Genomic DNA, 12,719 nt, shown 5'->3' with positions numbered 1-12,719 from the left:
ACACAGGGATGTGTTTAATTATATTTAATATAATTAATAATAATTTATATAAAGTTTACATCTGATTTTACTTTATTTAAAGTTTATATTTGATTTTAGCAGCATCTCCTCTGCCAGTTGAAATCATCCCTGGCAAGGGGGTGATCAGTGTATTTATTTTTTTGTTGTGAGATAGGATTAGGAGAAAGGTAAAGTAGGTTTAAAATTTTAAAAGGGTATCAAGAAAAAAATTATTAACAGTAATTAAAAGAAAGAGTAATAAGAATTAGAGTAAAATTTTTAGAATACTTTTTTGTTTCTTTACATTACATGATCTGAGCCGTGCTCAGACATAGAGTTAGACTGGGATAATCAGGGAAGCAATACACAGGGATGGGTTTAAAGTTTATATTTCATTATATTTAATATAAATTATAATAATTTATAAAAAGTTTACATTTGATTTTAGCAGTATCTCCTCTGCCAGCTGAAATCACCCCTGGCAAACAGAACTTGTAAAACGTGGAGCTGGAAAACACTGATGGCAAACAGCGGCCAAAAGCTGCTTGTTCCATGGGAATATTATTTTATTTATAATTAGTATTAATTCTGTGTGGAGGGGTAAAGCTGCAGCACTGGGCAGGGCTTGGGGCTGGGAGCTTCAGCCTGGCTTCAGGAACTCTCACGTGGAAGTGGAACCTCTGTGCCATTCCCCCCCGTCCCATTCCCCCAATCCCATTCCCCCAATCCCATTCCCTCTATCCCACTCCCTTCTATCCCATTCCCCCATCCCATTCCCTCTATCCCATTCCCCCATCCCATTCCCTCTATCCCATTCCCTCTATCCCATTCCCCCAAATCCCATTCCCTATATCCCATTCCCCTCTATCCCATTCCCCCTATCCCATTCCCCCATCCCATTTTCCCTCTATCCCACTCCCTTCTATCCCATTCCCTCTATCCCATTCCCCTCTATCCCACTCCCCAAATCCCATTCCCCCAAATCCCACTCCCCTCTATCCCATTCCCCCTATCCCATTCCCCCAAATCCCACTCCCCTCTATCCCATTCCCCCCAATCCCATTCCCCCAAATCCCACTCCCCCCAATCCCACTCCCCTCTATCCCACTTCCCCTTATCTCATTCCCCCACATTCCACTCCCCTCTATCCCATTCCCCTCTATCCCATTCCCCTCTATCCCATTCCCCAAATCCCATTCCCCCTATCCCATTCCCCCCCAATCTCATTCCCCTCTATCCCATTTTCCCTCTATCCCATTCCTCCCTATCCCATTCCCCTCTATCCCATTCCCCCCCATCCCATTCCCTTGAGGAATTTTCTCAGGAATGTTGCAACCCTGGAGGAACCAATGTCCCAGTGAAATATTTCCCTGCTCACAAGGGTTTGTTTAACCAAAACCAGGTGGTTTCCCCAAAAAAACCCTACTCACCTGTTCACTGAAATCCTACAAAAAGCTGCCACCTCAGGGAACTGGGATGTGCCGGCAGAAATTCAGGCTGAATTCCCTGGATAATCTCATTTGTGAGGAGCCATTTGTTCTGCTCCACTAACCTGGTTTAAAATGGAATATTTTGTATTTATCTCCTCCACATCAGAGGAAGAGGCTCAGCACTGAGCAGGGACAGCAGGAAAAAAAACTCAAAAAGGCCCCAAATCTGCGTGTCCTGCTGGGATTTTTCTCCCTGTTCTCTCTGGAATTCTCTCAGTGGCCTCGGTGATGCTCCCACGTCCCCGGTGTCACAGGCAGCAGAGGAAATGTCCCCACTGTGGTGTTTGTGGATTTAGGGGATCCCGCCTGGAAGGAAGAATATTCCCGCCAGGAGCGGGGAATATTTGGGGTGTGCTGAGGCCTTGACCCAGCAAAATCCCCTTTCTCCAGCTGGGAAGGGCTCTCAGCCCACCCTATGGAATATTTGGGGTGTGCTGAGGCCCTGACCCAGGAGAATCCAATTTCTCCACCTGGGAAGGACCCTCAGCTGATCTTTTGGAATATTTGGGCTGTCCTGATTCCCTGACCCAGCAAAATCCCCTTTCTCCAGCTGGAAAGGGCTCTCAGCCCATCCTATGGAATATTTAGGGTGTCCTGAGCCCCTGGGCTGGGAGAATCCCATTTTCCCCAGCTGGAAAGGGTTCTCACCTGACCCTATGGAATATTTGGGGTGTGCTGAGGCCCTGACCCAGCAAAATCCCCTTTCCCCAGCTGGGAAGAGCCCTCAGCTGACCCCGTGGAACATTCTGGGTGTGCTGAGGCCATAAAAGAGCCTTTCCCACCTGGTTCCTGCAGCCCCTGAGCACAAACAGGTGCTGCAGCCCCCTTGGCTTTCCCAGCCCTGTTTCCATTTATTTCCTCATCCACCCCATCCATCTTTCTCCCACATCAAGTCCTGATTAGGCTGAGCAGGAGCACAACAGGCTGTATTTTTTTTTTTTTCCCCTCCCACAGGAGGCTCTTTTTGACCTTCCTTTCCTCTCCTTGTCTGACAAATTGTGGGAGCTGACCCAGAGCTGGGATAATTTGCTCCAGCCCCATCCTGGCAGGCAGCTGCTCCGGCAGGGTGTCTCTGTTTGAACAGACAGGTGTCTGCTGAGGAAGGCAGGAGCCTCCCCTGAAATGGGAAATGCAAACCCCCTCCTCTGAATTGTTATCATTTTGAAATTGAGGGGCTCTCAGGCAAAGATATGGGAGCAGGAATAACAGCTCTTTATTCAGGAAGAAAATTTTTAAAAATAAACTAAACAATGCAGTAATGCAAAACAACACTGACAGAGTCAGAACAGGCCCTGGCACCCTGTGGGTCAGGGTGGTGGCACAGTCCCATTCCATGGTGGCTCAGCCCTCCTGCAGTGCCAGCTGTGCTTCTGCTGGAGCAGGGATCCTGGACAAGGCTGGAGTTTTCCTCTGAAGCTCCAGGGCTGCTGGAGATGAGCCTGGGCTTCCTCTGGGAATGCAGTGGAGATGAGCCTGGGCTTCCTCTGGGAATGCAGTGGGGAAGAGCTGCTCCTCTGGGAATGCAGTGGGGCAGAGAGCTGCTCCTCTGGGAATGCAGTGGAGAAGGCTGCTGTGGTGTCCCAAATCTCAGATTGTATCCAGGTAGGAATGCTTGGCTCCTCCCCCTGGGCAGAGCATCTCCCATGGGATGATGGAATTTTTATCAGCCGTGCAGTGACACTCACTGGCCCATGAACAGAAGATAATTAATAATTAATGGCCCATTAACAGGAGATATCTCCTGGAGGGAGGATTGGTTTGTGGAAGAGATAAAGAAAAGTGCCCAATGAACAGAAGAGAACTGCCCCAGCTCTGACAGACTGGAATAGAACACACAGCCCCATTTCCAGCCTAAGACACAGGGATGAGCTGGGAGCGTTCCCAGTTCCCTCTTGCATCCGTGGGAGGCCTGAGGGATATCCACAAAATTCAGGATATTCAGGATATTTAGGATATTCAGAATATCCAGGATATTTAGAATATCCAGGACATTCGGGACATTCAGGATATTTAGGATATTCAGGATATTTAGAATGTCCAGGATATTCAGGATATCCAGAACATTCAGGATATTTAGAATATCCAGGATATTCAGGATATCCAGAACATTCAGGATACTCAGGATATTCAGGATATTTAGGATATTCAGGATACTTAGGACATCCAGGAGCGGGGCTGAGCAAGGTGCAGGGCACAAGGACTCCTTGGGTATTTCCTTCCCAGATTTTTCCACCCCCTCTCTGCTCCCCCTCAGCAATGCCAGGTGGTTTTTAGGACACATTTCTTTATTTAAGGCATGATTTGGGAGCTGATCCACGGGGGAAACCCCAAAAGCAGCAGGTACAGCTCTGCCTTTGGGAAGAACCAGCAGCTGCTGATTTTCCTGCTGCAGATCCTTCCCTGTCCCCAAGGGCCAGCCCCAAATTCTGGGTTGGTTCTGTGCTGTCTGGGGAGGGATTTTGGGGGTTGGTTCTGCAGGATTTTGGGGAAGCAATTTTGGGGTTGGCTCTGCAGCAATTGGGGAAGGGATTTTGGTGTTTCTTCAGCAGGATTTGAGAAGGGATTTTGGGGTTGGCTCTTCAGGATTTGGGAAGGGAGTTTGGGGCTGGTTCTGCAGGATTTGGGGAAGGGATTTTGGGGTTTCTTCAGTAGGATTTGAGAAGGGATTTTGGGTTTGGTTCTGCAGCATCTGGGGAAAGGAGTTTGTGGTTGGCTCTGCACAATTTGGGAAGGGACTTCGGGGCTGATTCTGCAGGATTTGGGGAAAGGAGTTTGGGATTGGCCCTGCAAGATTTGGGAAGGGAGTTGGGGGTTGATTCTGCAGCGTCTGAGAAGAGATTTTAGGGTTGGTTCTGCAGGATTTGGGGAGTTTAGGGTTGGCTCTGCAGGATTTGGGGAAGTTTGGGGTTGGTTCTGCCGCGTCTGGGAAGAGATTTTGGCGTTGACTGTGCAGGGTTTCGGGAAGAGAATTTGGGGTTGGTTCTGCAGGATTTAGGGAAGGGACTTTGGGGTTGGCTCTGCAGGATTTGGGGGAGTTTGGGGTTGGTTCTGCAGGATTTGGGGGAGTTTGGGGTTGGTTCTGCCGCGTCTGGGAAGAGATTTTGGCGTTGACTGTGCAGGGTTTCGGGAAGAGAGTTTGGGGTTGGTTCTGCAGGATTTAGGGAAGGGACTTTGGGGTTGGCTCTGCAGGATTTGGGGGAGTTTGGGGTTGGTTCTGCAGGATTTGAGGACAGGAGTTTGGGGTTGGCCCCCAAGGTGTGGGAACCCTTTTTTAAGCCCAGCCTCGGAGAAAGCTCCCCAGCAGCTCCCAGCCTTCCTCCTCTCCCTGGTCTCCCTCCTGCAGGGCGGCTGGAGCGGGCCGGGCTCGCCATGCTGTAACAGGATCCCGTGGCAGGGGAATCTTTCGGGGCTGATAAAGCCCGAGCAGGCGGAACCGAAGGCAGGTTCCCTTTGAAGTGCACCTCGCATTACAGCGAGCTGCTCCAGCCTTGGGATTTCAACCACCAATAAAATGATTTATGAGCATAAAAGGCCCCAGCCACCTTTGAGCTGGGGGAAGGGGAGGAATTGCAAACGTCCTTAGCTGCAGAGGCTCTGCTTTTTCTTCTCGGGGTTACAAATGAGGGGCAGAATTGACCTGTTCGGGCCATGAAATGAAAAAATGGAAAAGTGAAAAAGTGAAAAAAATGAAAAATGGGAAATGAAAAAATGGAAACATGAAAAATGAAAAATTAAAAATGTAAAATGAAAAATGTAAAATGAAACATGAAAAATGAAAAATGTAAAATGGAAAAATGAAAAAATGGAAAAATGGAAAAAATGGAAAAATGAAAAATGGAAAAATGGAAAAATTAAAAAATAAAAAAAGGAAAATGAAAAAATGAAAAAAGAAAAAAGAAAAAAGAAAAAAAGAAAAAATGGACAAATGAAAAAAACTAAGAATAAAAAAGTGAGAAAATTATTAGCAATAAATAAAATAATGAAACAATATATTTATAATAATATATTTATAATATAGAATAATATAGTATATAATATAATAATATAGAATATAATAATATATTAAAATAATTGATTACCAATGTGGCACATACTCGTGCAGCCTCCAGCCAGGCTTGGTGGGAAGCTCTGCTTTAGACTCCTGGGAACCTCTTTTGGTGCAGGTGGATTTTTTAGGGTTACCATTCCTCGTTTGTTGTCTCTGACAAACACCAAGATCTCGCACTGGCTCCGGCACCTTCCGGAGTGCAAGAGGCTCAGTCTCAGCTGGCTGAGTGTGGAAATGGCCCAAAATGTGAAAATCAGAGGGTTCTGCTCAGTTTAACCCCATGCACGTGCTGTGTAAGGACTCAAATTGGCTCATTTCAATCCCAAAAGCAACAGTTTTCCTGGAGTCACGGGAGGAGCGTAATTAGGAACTGGATTTCCTGGCTGATAATCCTCTCCCTTGGAGTTTATCTTCCCTTTCTTCTCCAGCACTGCACACCAAAAAGGCTCATCCCCAGGGTGGCTCTACCTGGCTGTAAAGGGATCCGGAGGATCCTTTTATCTCCATATAAAACAAAGGAATTGCAGCGGGGAGGAGAGCGGGAGGGGAGGTGCCGCTCTCACACAGGTGGATTTTAATCCTGAACAGATTTAAAGTGTAAATGAGTCAAAAATCCCCTCACACGGGGCATGAAACAGCTCAAATCTGTTCCGAGCTGTGTTCTGATCACGTAACCAGACCCCAGGGCAGCCAAGTCCTTCTGTCCCACCCAGAACATCTCACTCCACATCTTCCTCCCGAGCGCCTCATCCCAGGTGGATTTGCAGCCTCGGGCTCTTGGTTGGGAAAAGAAAAAGACCTTTCCCACCCTTGGGGAGGTCAGGAATCGCTGGGGTGGCTTTGGCATTCCTGGGGTTCCGTTTCTTTTCTCTCTCCGTGCCTGGGTTTGGATCTTGGCAATGGTTTTGCTTCAAGAGTTGGACTTTGATGTGCTGATCTCTGCACTGGGATCTTGATCTTTTTGGGGTGGGAGCTCTTCCAGCCCCAGCCCTTTCCTCTGCAAAGAAAGGTTTATTCCTCTCATCTTCCTCTGCAAAGAAAGGTTTATTCCTCTTTTTTCCTCTGCAAGGAGGCTCCTTTTCCTCTGCAAAGTTTGTTTCTCTCCTTTTCCCCTTCAAAGAGGTTTCTTTTTCTCCTTTTCCTCTGCAAAGACAAGATTTATTTCTCTCTTTTTCCTCTGCAGAGACAGGTTTTATTTCTCTCCTTTTCCTCTGCAGAGACAAGGTTTATTCCTCTCCTTTTCCCCTTCAAAGAGGTTTCTTTTTCTCCTTTTCCTCTGCAAAGACAAGGTTTATTTCTGTCCTTAAGCACCAGAAATGCCCAAGCTGTGGGAGTGGAAGGGAGTGACGGGACAGGACGGAGCAGTCCCACAGCCCCAGTTCCAGGCTGGAATTTGCACCCCTGCAGGATGAAAAAGGGGCCGGGGGATGCTCTTTGCATGACCAGGGCACACAGAAGGTTATTTAGGTTATTCCTTTATTCCTTTGTGCTGCTCCCAGAACCTTCCATGGACAGGGTTGGATGAATGCAAAGTGCTCAGGGTCCATTCAGGGCTCTCCCCTCAGCCCTGTCCCAGATTTGGGGGATTTGGGTGCCAGGAGCCGCGGCCCCGCTGGCCCCGGTGGCTCGGAGCTCAGGGGATGTGAGGTGACCCATTTCTGTCACCCTGCTGAGGGCTCTGGGCAAGGGGGGCTCGGTGCCAAGGACCTGCCAGGGCCCCACAAACCTCCCAGACCTCACTGGCACCGGGGCCACGGGGGGAACGGGGGTTTCTGGTGCTCGTGGTGCAAAAACCAGAAAAAACCAGCGGGAAATGGGGCCTGGCCAGGCCTGGGCCCTGCTGAGCCACCACGGCCCTGGGAGCGGGGCTTGGCCAGACAGACCCCAGAGCACCCCGGGAATGGGGAACCCCAGAGTGACCCCAGAGTGACCCCAGACAGACCCCAGAGCACCCCGGGAATGGGGAACCCCAGAGTGACCCCAGAGTGACCCCAGAGTGACACCAGAGCACCCCGGGAATGGGGAACCCCAGAGTGACCCCAGAGTGACCCCAGAGCACCCCAGGAATGGGAAACCCCCATAGTGACCCCATAGTGACCCCAGAGCGACCCCAGAGCACCCCGGGAATGGGAAACCCCCATAGTGACCCCAGAGTGACCCCAGAGTGACCCCAGAGCACCCCAGGAATGGGAAACCCCCATAGTGACCCCAGAGTGACCCCAGAGCATGCCGGGAATGGGGAACAGATCCAGGGAACCCCAGAGTGACCCCAGAGCGAACCCAGAGCGACAGAGAGCACCCCAGGAATGGGGACAGATCCAGGGAACCCCAGAGCTGCCCCACAGCAACCCCAGAGCACCCCCAGGAATGGGGAATAGATCCAGGGAACCCGAGTAACCCCAGAGCAACCCCACAGCAACACCAGAGCAACCCCAGAGCACCCCAGGAACGGGGAATAGATCCAGGGAACCCCCAGTGACCTCACAGTGACCCCAGAGCAACCCCAGAGCAACCCCAGAGCAACCCCAGAGCACCCCAGGAACGGGGAATAGATCCAGGGAACCCCCAGTGACCTCACAGTGACCCCAGAGCAACCCCAGAGCAACCCCAGAGCACCCCCAGGAACGGGGAATAGATCCAGGGAACCCCAAAGCGACCCCAGAGCAACCCCAGGAATGGGGAGCAGATCCAGGGACCCCCAGAGCAGCCCCAGAGCAACCCCCACAAACGGGGAACAGATCCAGAGAACCCAAGAGCAACTCCAGAACGACCCCACAAACGGGGTTTGATCAAACGGCCCCCACAGCACCCCAGAAATGGGGAACAGATCCAGGAACCCCAAAGCAACCCTGAGGGGAAGCTCAGGGGACCCTTCCCAGCAGGCACGAAGGGGAGGCAGAACCCCCTGACCAAAAATTGCCTTTTCCAGTGGGAAAACCACCCGGGAATGGGGAATCATTGATAGGGAACTCGACAGAAAGGTGCCCACTTTGAGACTGGGGTCCTGTTTGGGGCTTGTGGGACCACGGTTCTGTGGTGTCTGGGAAGGGAGTTTGGGGTTGGTTCTGCAGGATTTGGGGAAAGGAGTTTGGGGTTTTTTCAGCAGGATTTGGGAAGGGAGTTTGGGGTTGGCTCTGCAGGATTTGGGAAAGGGATTTTGGGGTTTTTTCAGCAGGATTTGGGGAGGGAGTTTAGGTTTAGTTCTGCAGGATTTAGGGGAGTTTAGGGTTGGCTCTCAGGATTTGGGGAAGGGATTTTGGGATTGGCTCTGAGTGTCTGGGGAAAGGAGTATGGGTTTTTTTCATCAGGATTTGGGGAATGGGGTTCGGGGTTGGTTCTGCACCATTTGGAGAAGGGAGTTTGGGGTTGGCTCTGCAGGATTTGAGGGAGTTTAGGATTGGCTCTGCAGGATTTGGGAAGGGAGTTTGGGGTTGGCTCTGCAGGATTTGGGAAGGGAGTTTGGGGTTGGCTCTGCAGGATTTGAGGGAGTTTGGGGTTGGCTCTGCAGGATTTGGGAAGGGAGTTTGGGGTTGGCTCTGCAGGATTTGGGAAGGGAGTTTGGGGTTGGCCCCCAAGGTGGGGAACCCTTCTGTAAGCCCAGCTCCTGCTCTGAGGCTGAGCAGCTTGGGAACTTGCTGGAGGGGGGAGTTTCCCCCACTCCTGATTTCTGCTCCCTTTTTTCCCATTGCTGTGAAATTCAATCGTGTTTTGCAGCTCTCGAGGCCTCCCGAAGCCCAGCAGCTGCGTTCTCATCTGGCTTGAAAGCTTATCCTCGTGAAGCCCAAACAGAACCAGGCCTGAGAGCCCTCTGTGGTGACACGGAGCAAAGCCAGCCCGGGAGACAGCTTGGGCAGCCCTTTTTACCCTGCAGAAAGGAGATTTCCCTCGATAAAACACTTGGGAATCTCTTTTTACCCCTCATAAAGGAGATTTCCCCCAGTAAAACACACTGGGGCAGCCCTTTTTACCCTGCAGAAAGGAGTTTTTTTCCAATAAAACACTTGGGAATCTTTTTTTACCCTACAGAAATGTGACAGGCATTACTCAGGTGTCACCCACAGGGTGTTTCCTGTCCCCCAGGTGTGACAGGCACAGCTCAGGTGTCACCCACGGGGTGTTCTCTGTTCCCCAGGTGTGACAGGCACAGCTCAGGTGTCACCCACGGGGTGTTCTCTGTTCCCCAGGTGTGACAGGCACAGCTCAGGTGTCACCCACGGGGTGTTCTCTGTTCCCCAGGTGTGACAGGCATTGCTCAGGTGTCACCCACGGGGTGTTCTCTGTTCCCCAGGTGTGACAGGCATTGCTCAGGTGTCACCCACGGGGTGTTCTCTGTCCCCCAGGTGTGACAGGCATTACTCAGGTGTCACCCACGGGATGTTCTCTGTTCCCCAGGTGTGACAGGCATTACTCAGGTGTCACCCACGGGGTGTTTCCTGTCCCCCAGGTGTGACAGGCACAGCTCAGGTGTCACCCACGGGGTGTTCTCTGCCCTTCAGGTGTGACAGGCATTGCTCAGGTGTCACCCACGGGGTGTTCTCTGTCCCCCAGGTGTGACAGGCATTGCTCAGGTGTCACCCACGGGATGTTCTCTGTCCCCCAGGTGTGACAGGCATTACTCAGGTGTCACCCACGGGGTGTTTCCTGTCCCTTGGGTGTGACAGGCATTGCTCAGGTGTCACCCACGGGGTGTTCTCTGTCCCCCAGGTGTGACAGGCACAGCTCAGGTGTCACCCACGGGGTGTTCTCTGTCCCCCAGGTGTGACAGGCATTGCTCAGGTGTCACCCACGGGGTGTTCTCTGTCCCTCAGGTGTGACAGGCACAGCTCAGGTGTCACCCACGGGGTGTTCTCTGTCTCCCAGGTGTGACAGGCACAGCTCAGGTGTCACCCACGGGGTGTTCTCTGTCCCTCCTGTGTGACAGACATTGCTCAGGTGTCACCCACGGGATGTTCTCTGTCCCCCAGGTGTGACAGGCATTACTCAGGTGTCACCCACGGGGTGTTCTCTGTCCCCCAGGTGTGACAGGCATTACTCAGGTGTCACCCACGGGGTGTTCTCTGTCCCCCAGGTGTGGTTCAGCAACCGGCGGGCGCGCTGGCGCAAGCAGGCCGGAGCCAACCAGCTGGCAGCCTTCAACCACCTGCTGCCGGGGGGCTTCCCGCCCACGGGCATGCCCGCGCTGCCCCCGTACCAGCTGCCCGACTCCTCGTACCCCAGCACCACCATCTCCCAAGGTGAGCCCTGCTGCCCTTCCCGCCTCCCCTCCCCGCCTGGGCGTGCTGAGGGCTTTGGGGTCCTGTCCCAACCATCCCGGGATTCTCGGCCGGGCCCTCCTGCTCGGCCACTCCCTGCCACAGCGGGGAGGCTCTCGTGGTCTTCGTTGAGTTGGGAGAATTGGGGTTTTTCCTCAAGTCAACGGAAATTCCTCCCTTTTCTCCTCCATCCCACATCCCTTGTGCTGCGTCCTGTGGCTGGAGTTTTGGACACAGAGCACATCCCAAGAAATTGGGGGTTGTGTGGGATTTACCTCATTGTGGGTAAATCTCCGTTCCAGGGTTCAGCAGAGAAAATATTCCAGTGGAAGGAATGTTGTTAATTAGTTAGCTACCTTGTAAATTGGGGGTTGTGTGGGATTTACCTCATTGTGGGTAAATCTCCGTTCCAGGGTTCAGCAGCAGGAATATTCCAGTGGAAGGAATGTTGTTCATTCCAGCTGCCTTTGGCTTTAACCAAGGAATTCGTGGCTTTTTTTGGGGGGGGGAAACAAAGTGAAACCCCAGAGGTTCCCCCTGGCTTCACCAAGCGTGGAGCTGCTGGGTCCCAGGATGGCCAAGCTGCCATTCCTGGGTGTCCTGGGGGTTTCCTGGGGGTGTCCCAGGTGTGTCCCGGGGGTTTCCCGGAGGTTTCCTGGGTGTGTCCTGGAGGTTTCCCAGGGGTGTCCTGGGGGTGTCCCAGGGGTTTCCTGGGGGTGTCCTGGGGGTGTCCCGGGGGTTTCCTGGGGGTGTCCCAGGTGTGTCCCGGGGGTTTCCTGGAGGTTTCCTGGGGGTGTCCCAGGTGTGTCCCGGGGGTGTCCTGGGGGTTTCCTGGGGGTGTCCCAGGTGTGTCCCGGGGGTTTCCTGGAGGTTTCCTGGGGGTGTCCCAGGTGTGTCCCGGGGGTGTCCCGGGGGTTTCCCGGAGGTTTCCTGGGGGTGTCCTGGAGGTTTCCTGGGGGTGTCCTGGGGGTGTCCCGGAGGTTTCCTGGGTGTGTCCTGGAGGTTTCCTGGGGGTGTCCTGGGGGTGTCCCGGGGGTTTCCCAGGGGTTTCCCAGTGGTGTCCCGGGGGTGTCCCGGGGGGATCCCAGCCCGTTGGTGTCCCTGTGTCCCCGCAGACGGCGGCAGCACCGTGCACCGGCCGCAGCCGCTGCCGCCCTCCACCATGCACCAGGGCGGCCTGGCCGCCGCCGCCGACTCCGGCTCTGCCTACGGCGCCCGGCACAGCTTCTCCAGCTACTCCGAGAGCTTCATGAACGCCGCAGCCCCCGCCAACCACATGAACCCCGTCAGCAACGGCCTCTCCCCGCAGGTGGGTGCCCCTTTCCAGCCTTCTCCGGGCTCCGGGAGCGCGGACGCCTCCGGGACGTCGCGGCGAGCCGGCACCGCGGAGCAGCCGCGCTGGTTGGGGTTGGGGTTGGGGTTGGGGCTCGGTTGGGTTGGGGTTGTTGTTCTGGTGGTTGTTGTTGTCAGGAATTCCTGCGGGAGAGCAATTCGTTCATTGGTTAATGAGCAGCAGCTCTGTCCTGAGCCCGGCGCTGGTCATTCCCACAGCCGGGTTGGGGTGAGGGGATCCCCAACACCTGGAGCACCCCCAAAAACCATCCTGGAGTGGGGGGGGGCCCTCTGGTGCTGGGTGTGACCCCAAGGACTGCACAGCTGAGGGGGGGCTCCACAGCTCATCCCGCGTGGCTCATTTAGGCACAACCCAGAGCTCCCCCAGGCCTGGCTGGGCCATGGAGCTGAGCTCAGAGATGGAGATTTGGGGTTTAATTTGGGGAAATTCGTGCAGACAATCCTGCTGATCCCACACGAGGCATGGCTGAGCTGTGGAGGGGGAAAGGAGTTCCCAAGCTCACCTTTGTTTTCAAGTGGAACTGAAAATGAGCAGCCAGGACTTGTCCTTCTCCTCAGGGACACCAAATCCCAGTT

At 53.2% G+C, this 12,719-nt stretch overlaps 1 protein-coding gene across 1 annotated transcript in view; it reads left to right on the top strand.

Moving 5' to 3' along the window:
- The window catches only part of PAX7 (paired box 7), a 119,075-nt gene that overhangs the window by 63,516 nt on the left and 42,840 nt on the right, over window positions 1–12,719 (top strand). Inside the window, exons 7-8 of the mRNA XM_053962945.1 lie at window positions 10,607–10,772; window positions 11,906–12,099. Of these exons, the coding sequence (XP_053818920.1) occupies window positions 10,607–10,772; window positions 11,906–12,099 (360 nt within the window). The remainder of the gene's footprint in view (window positions 1–10,606; window positions 10,773–11,905; window positions 12,100–12,719) is intronic.

The sequence above is a fragment of the Vidua chalybeata genome, chromosome 22, assembly GCF_026979565.1.
Source record: "Vidua chalybeata isolate OUT-0048 chromosome 22, bVidCha1 merged haplotype, whole genome shotgun sequence".
NCBI classification, from domain to species: domain Eukaryota; kingdom Metazoa; phylum Chordata; class Aves; order Passeriformes; family Viduidae; genus Vidua; species Vidua chalybeata.
This window is presented reverse-complemented; position numbering and strand designations above follow the sequence as displayed.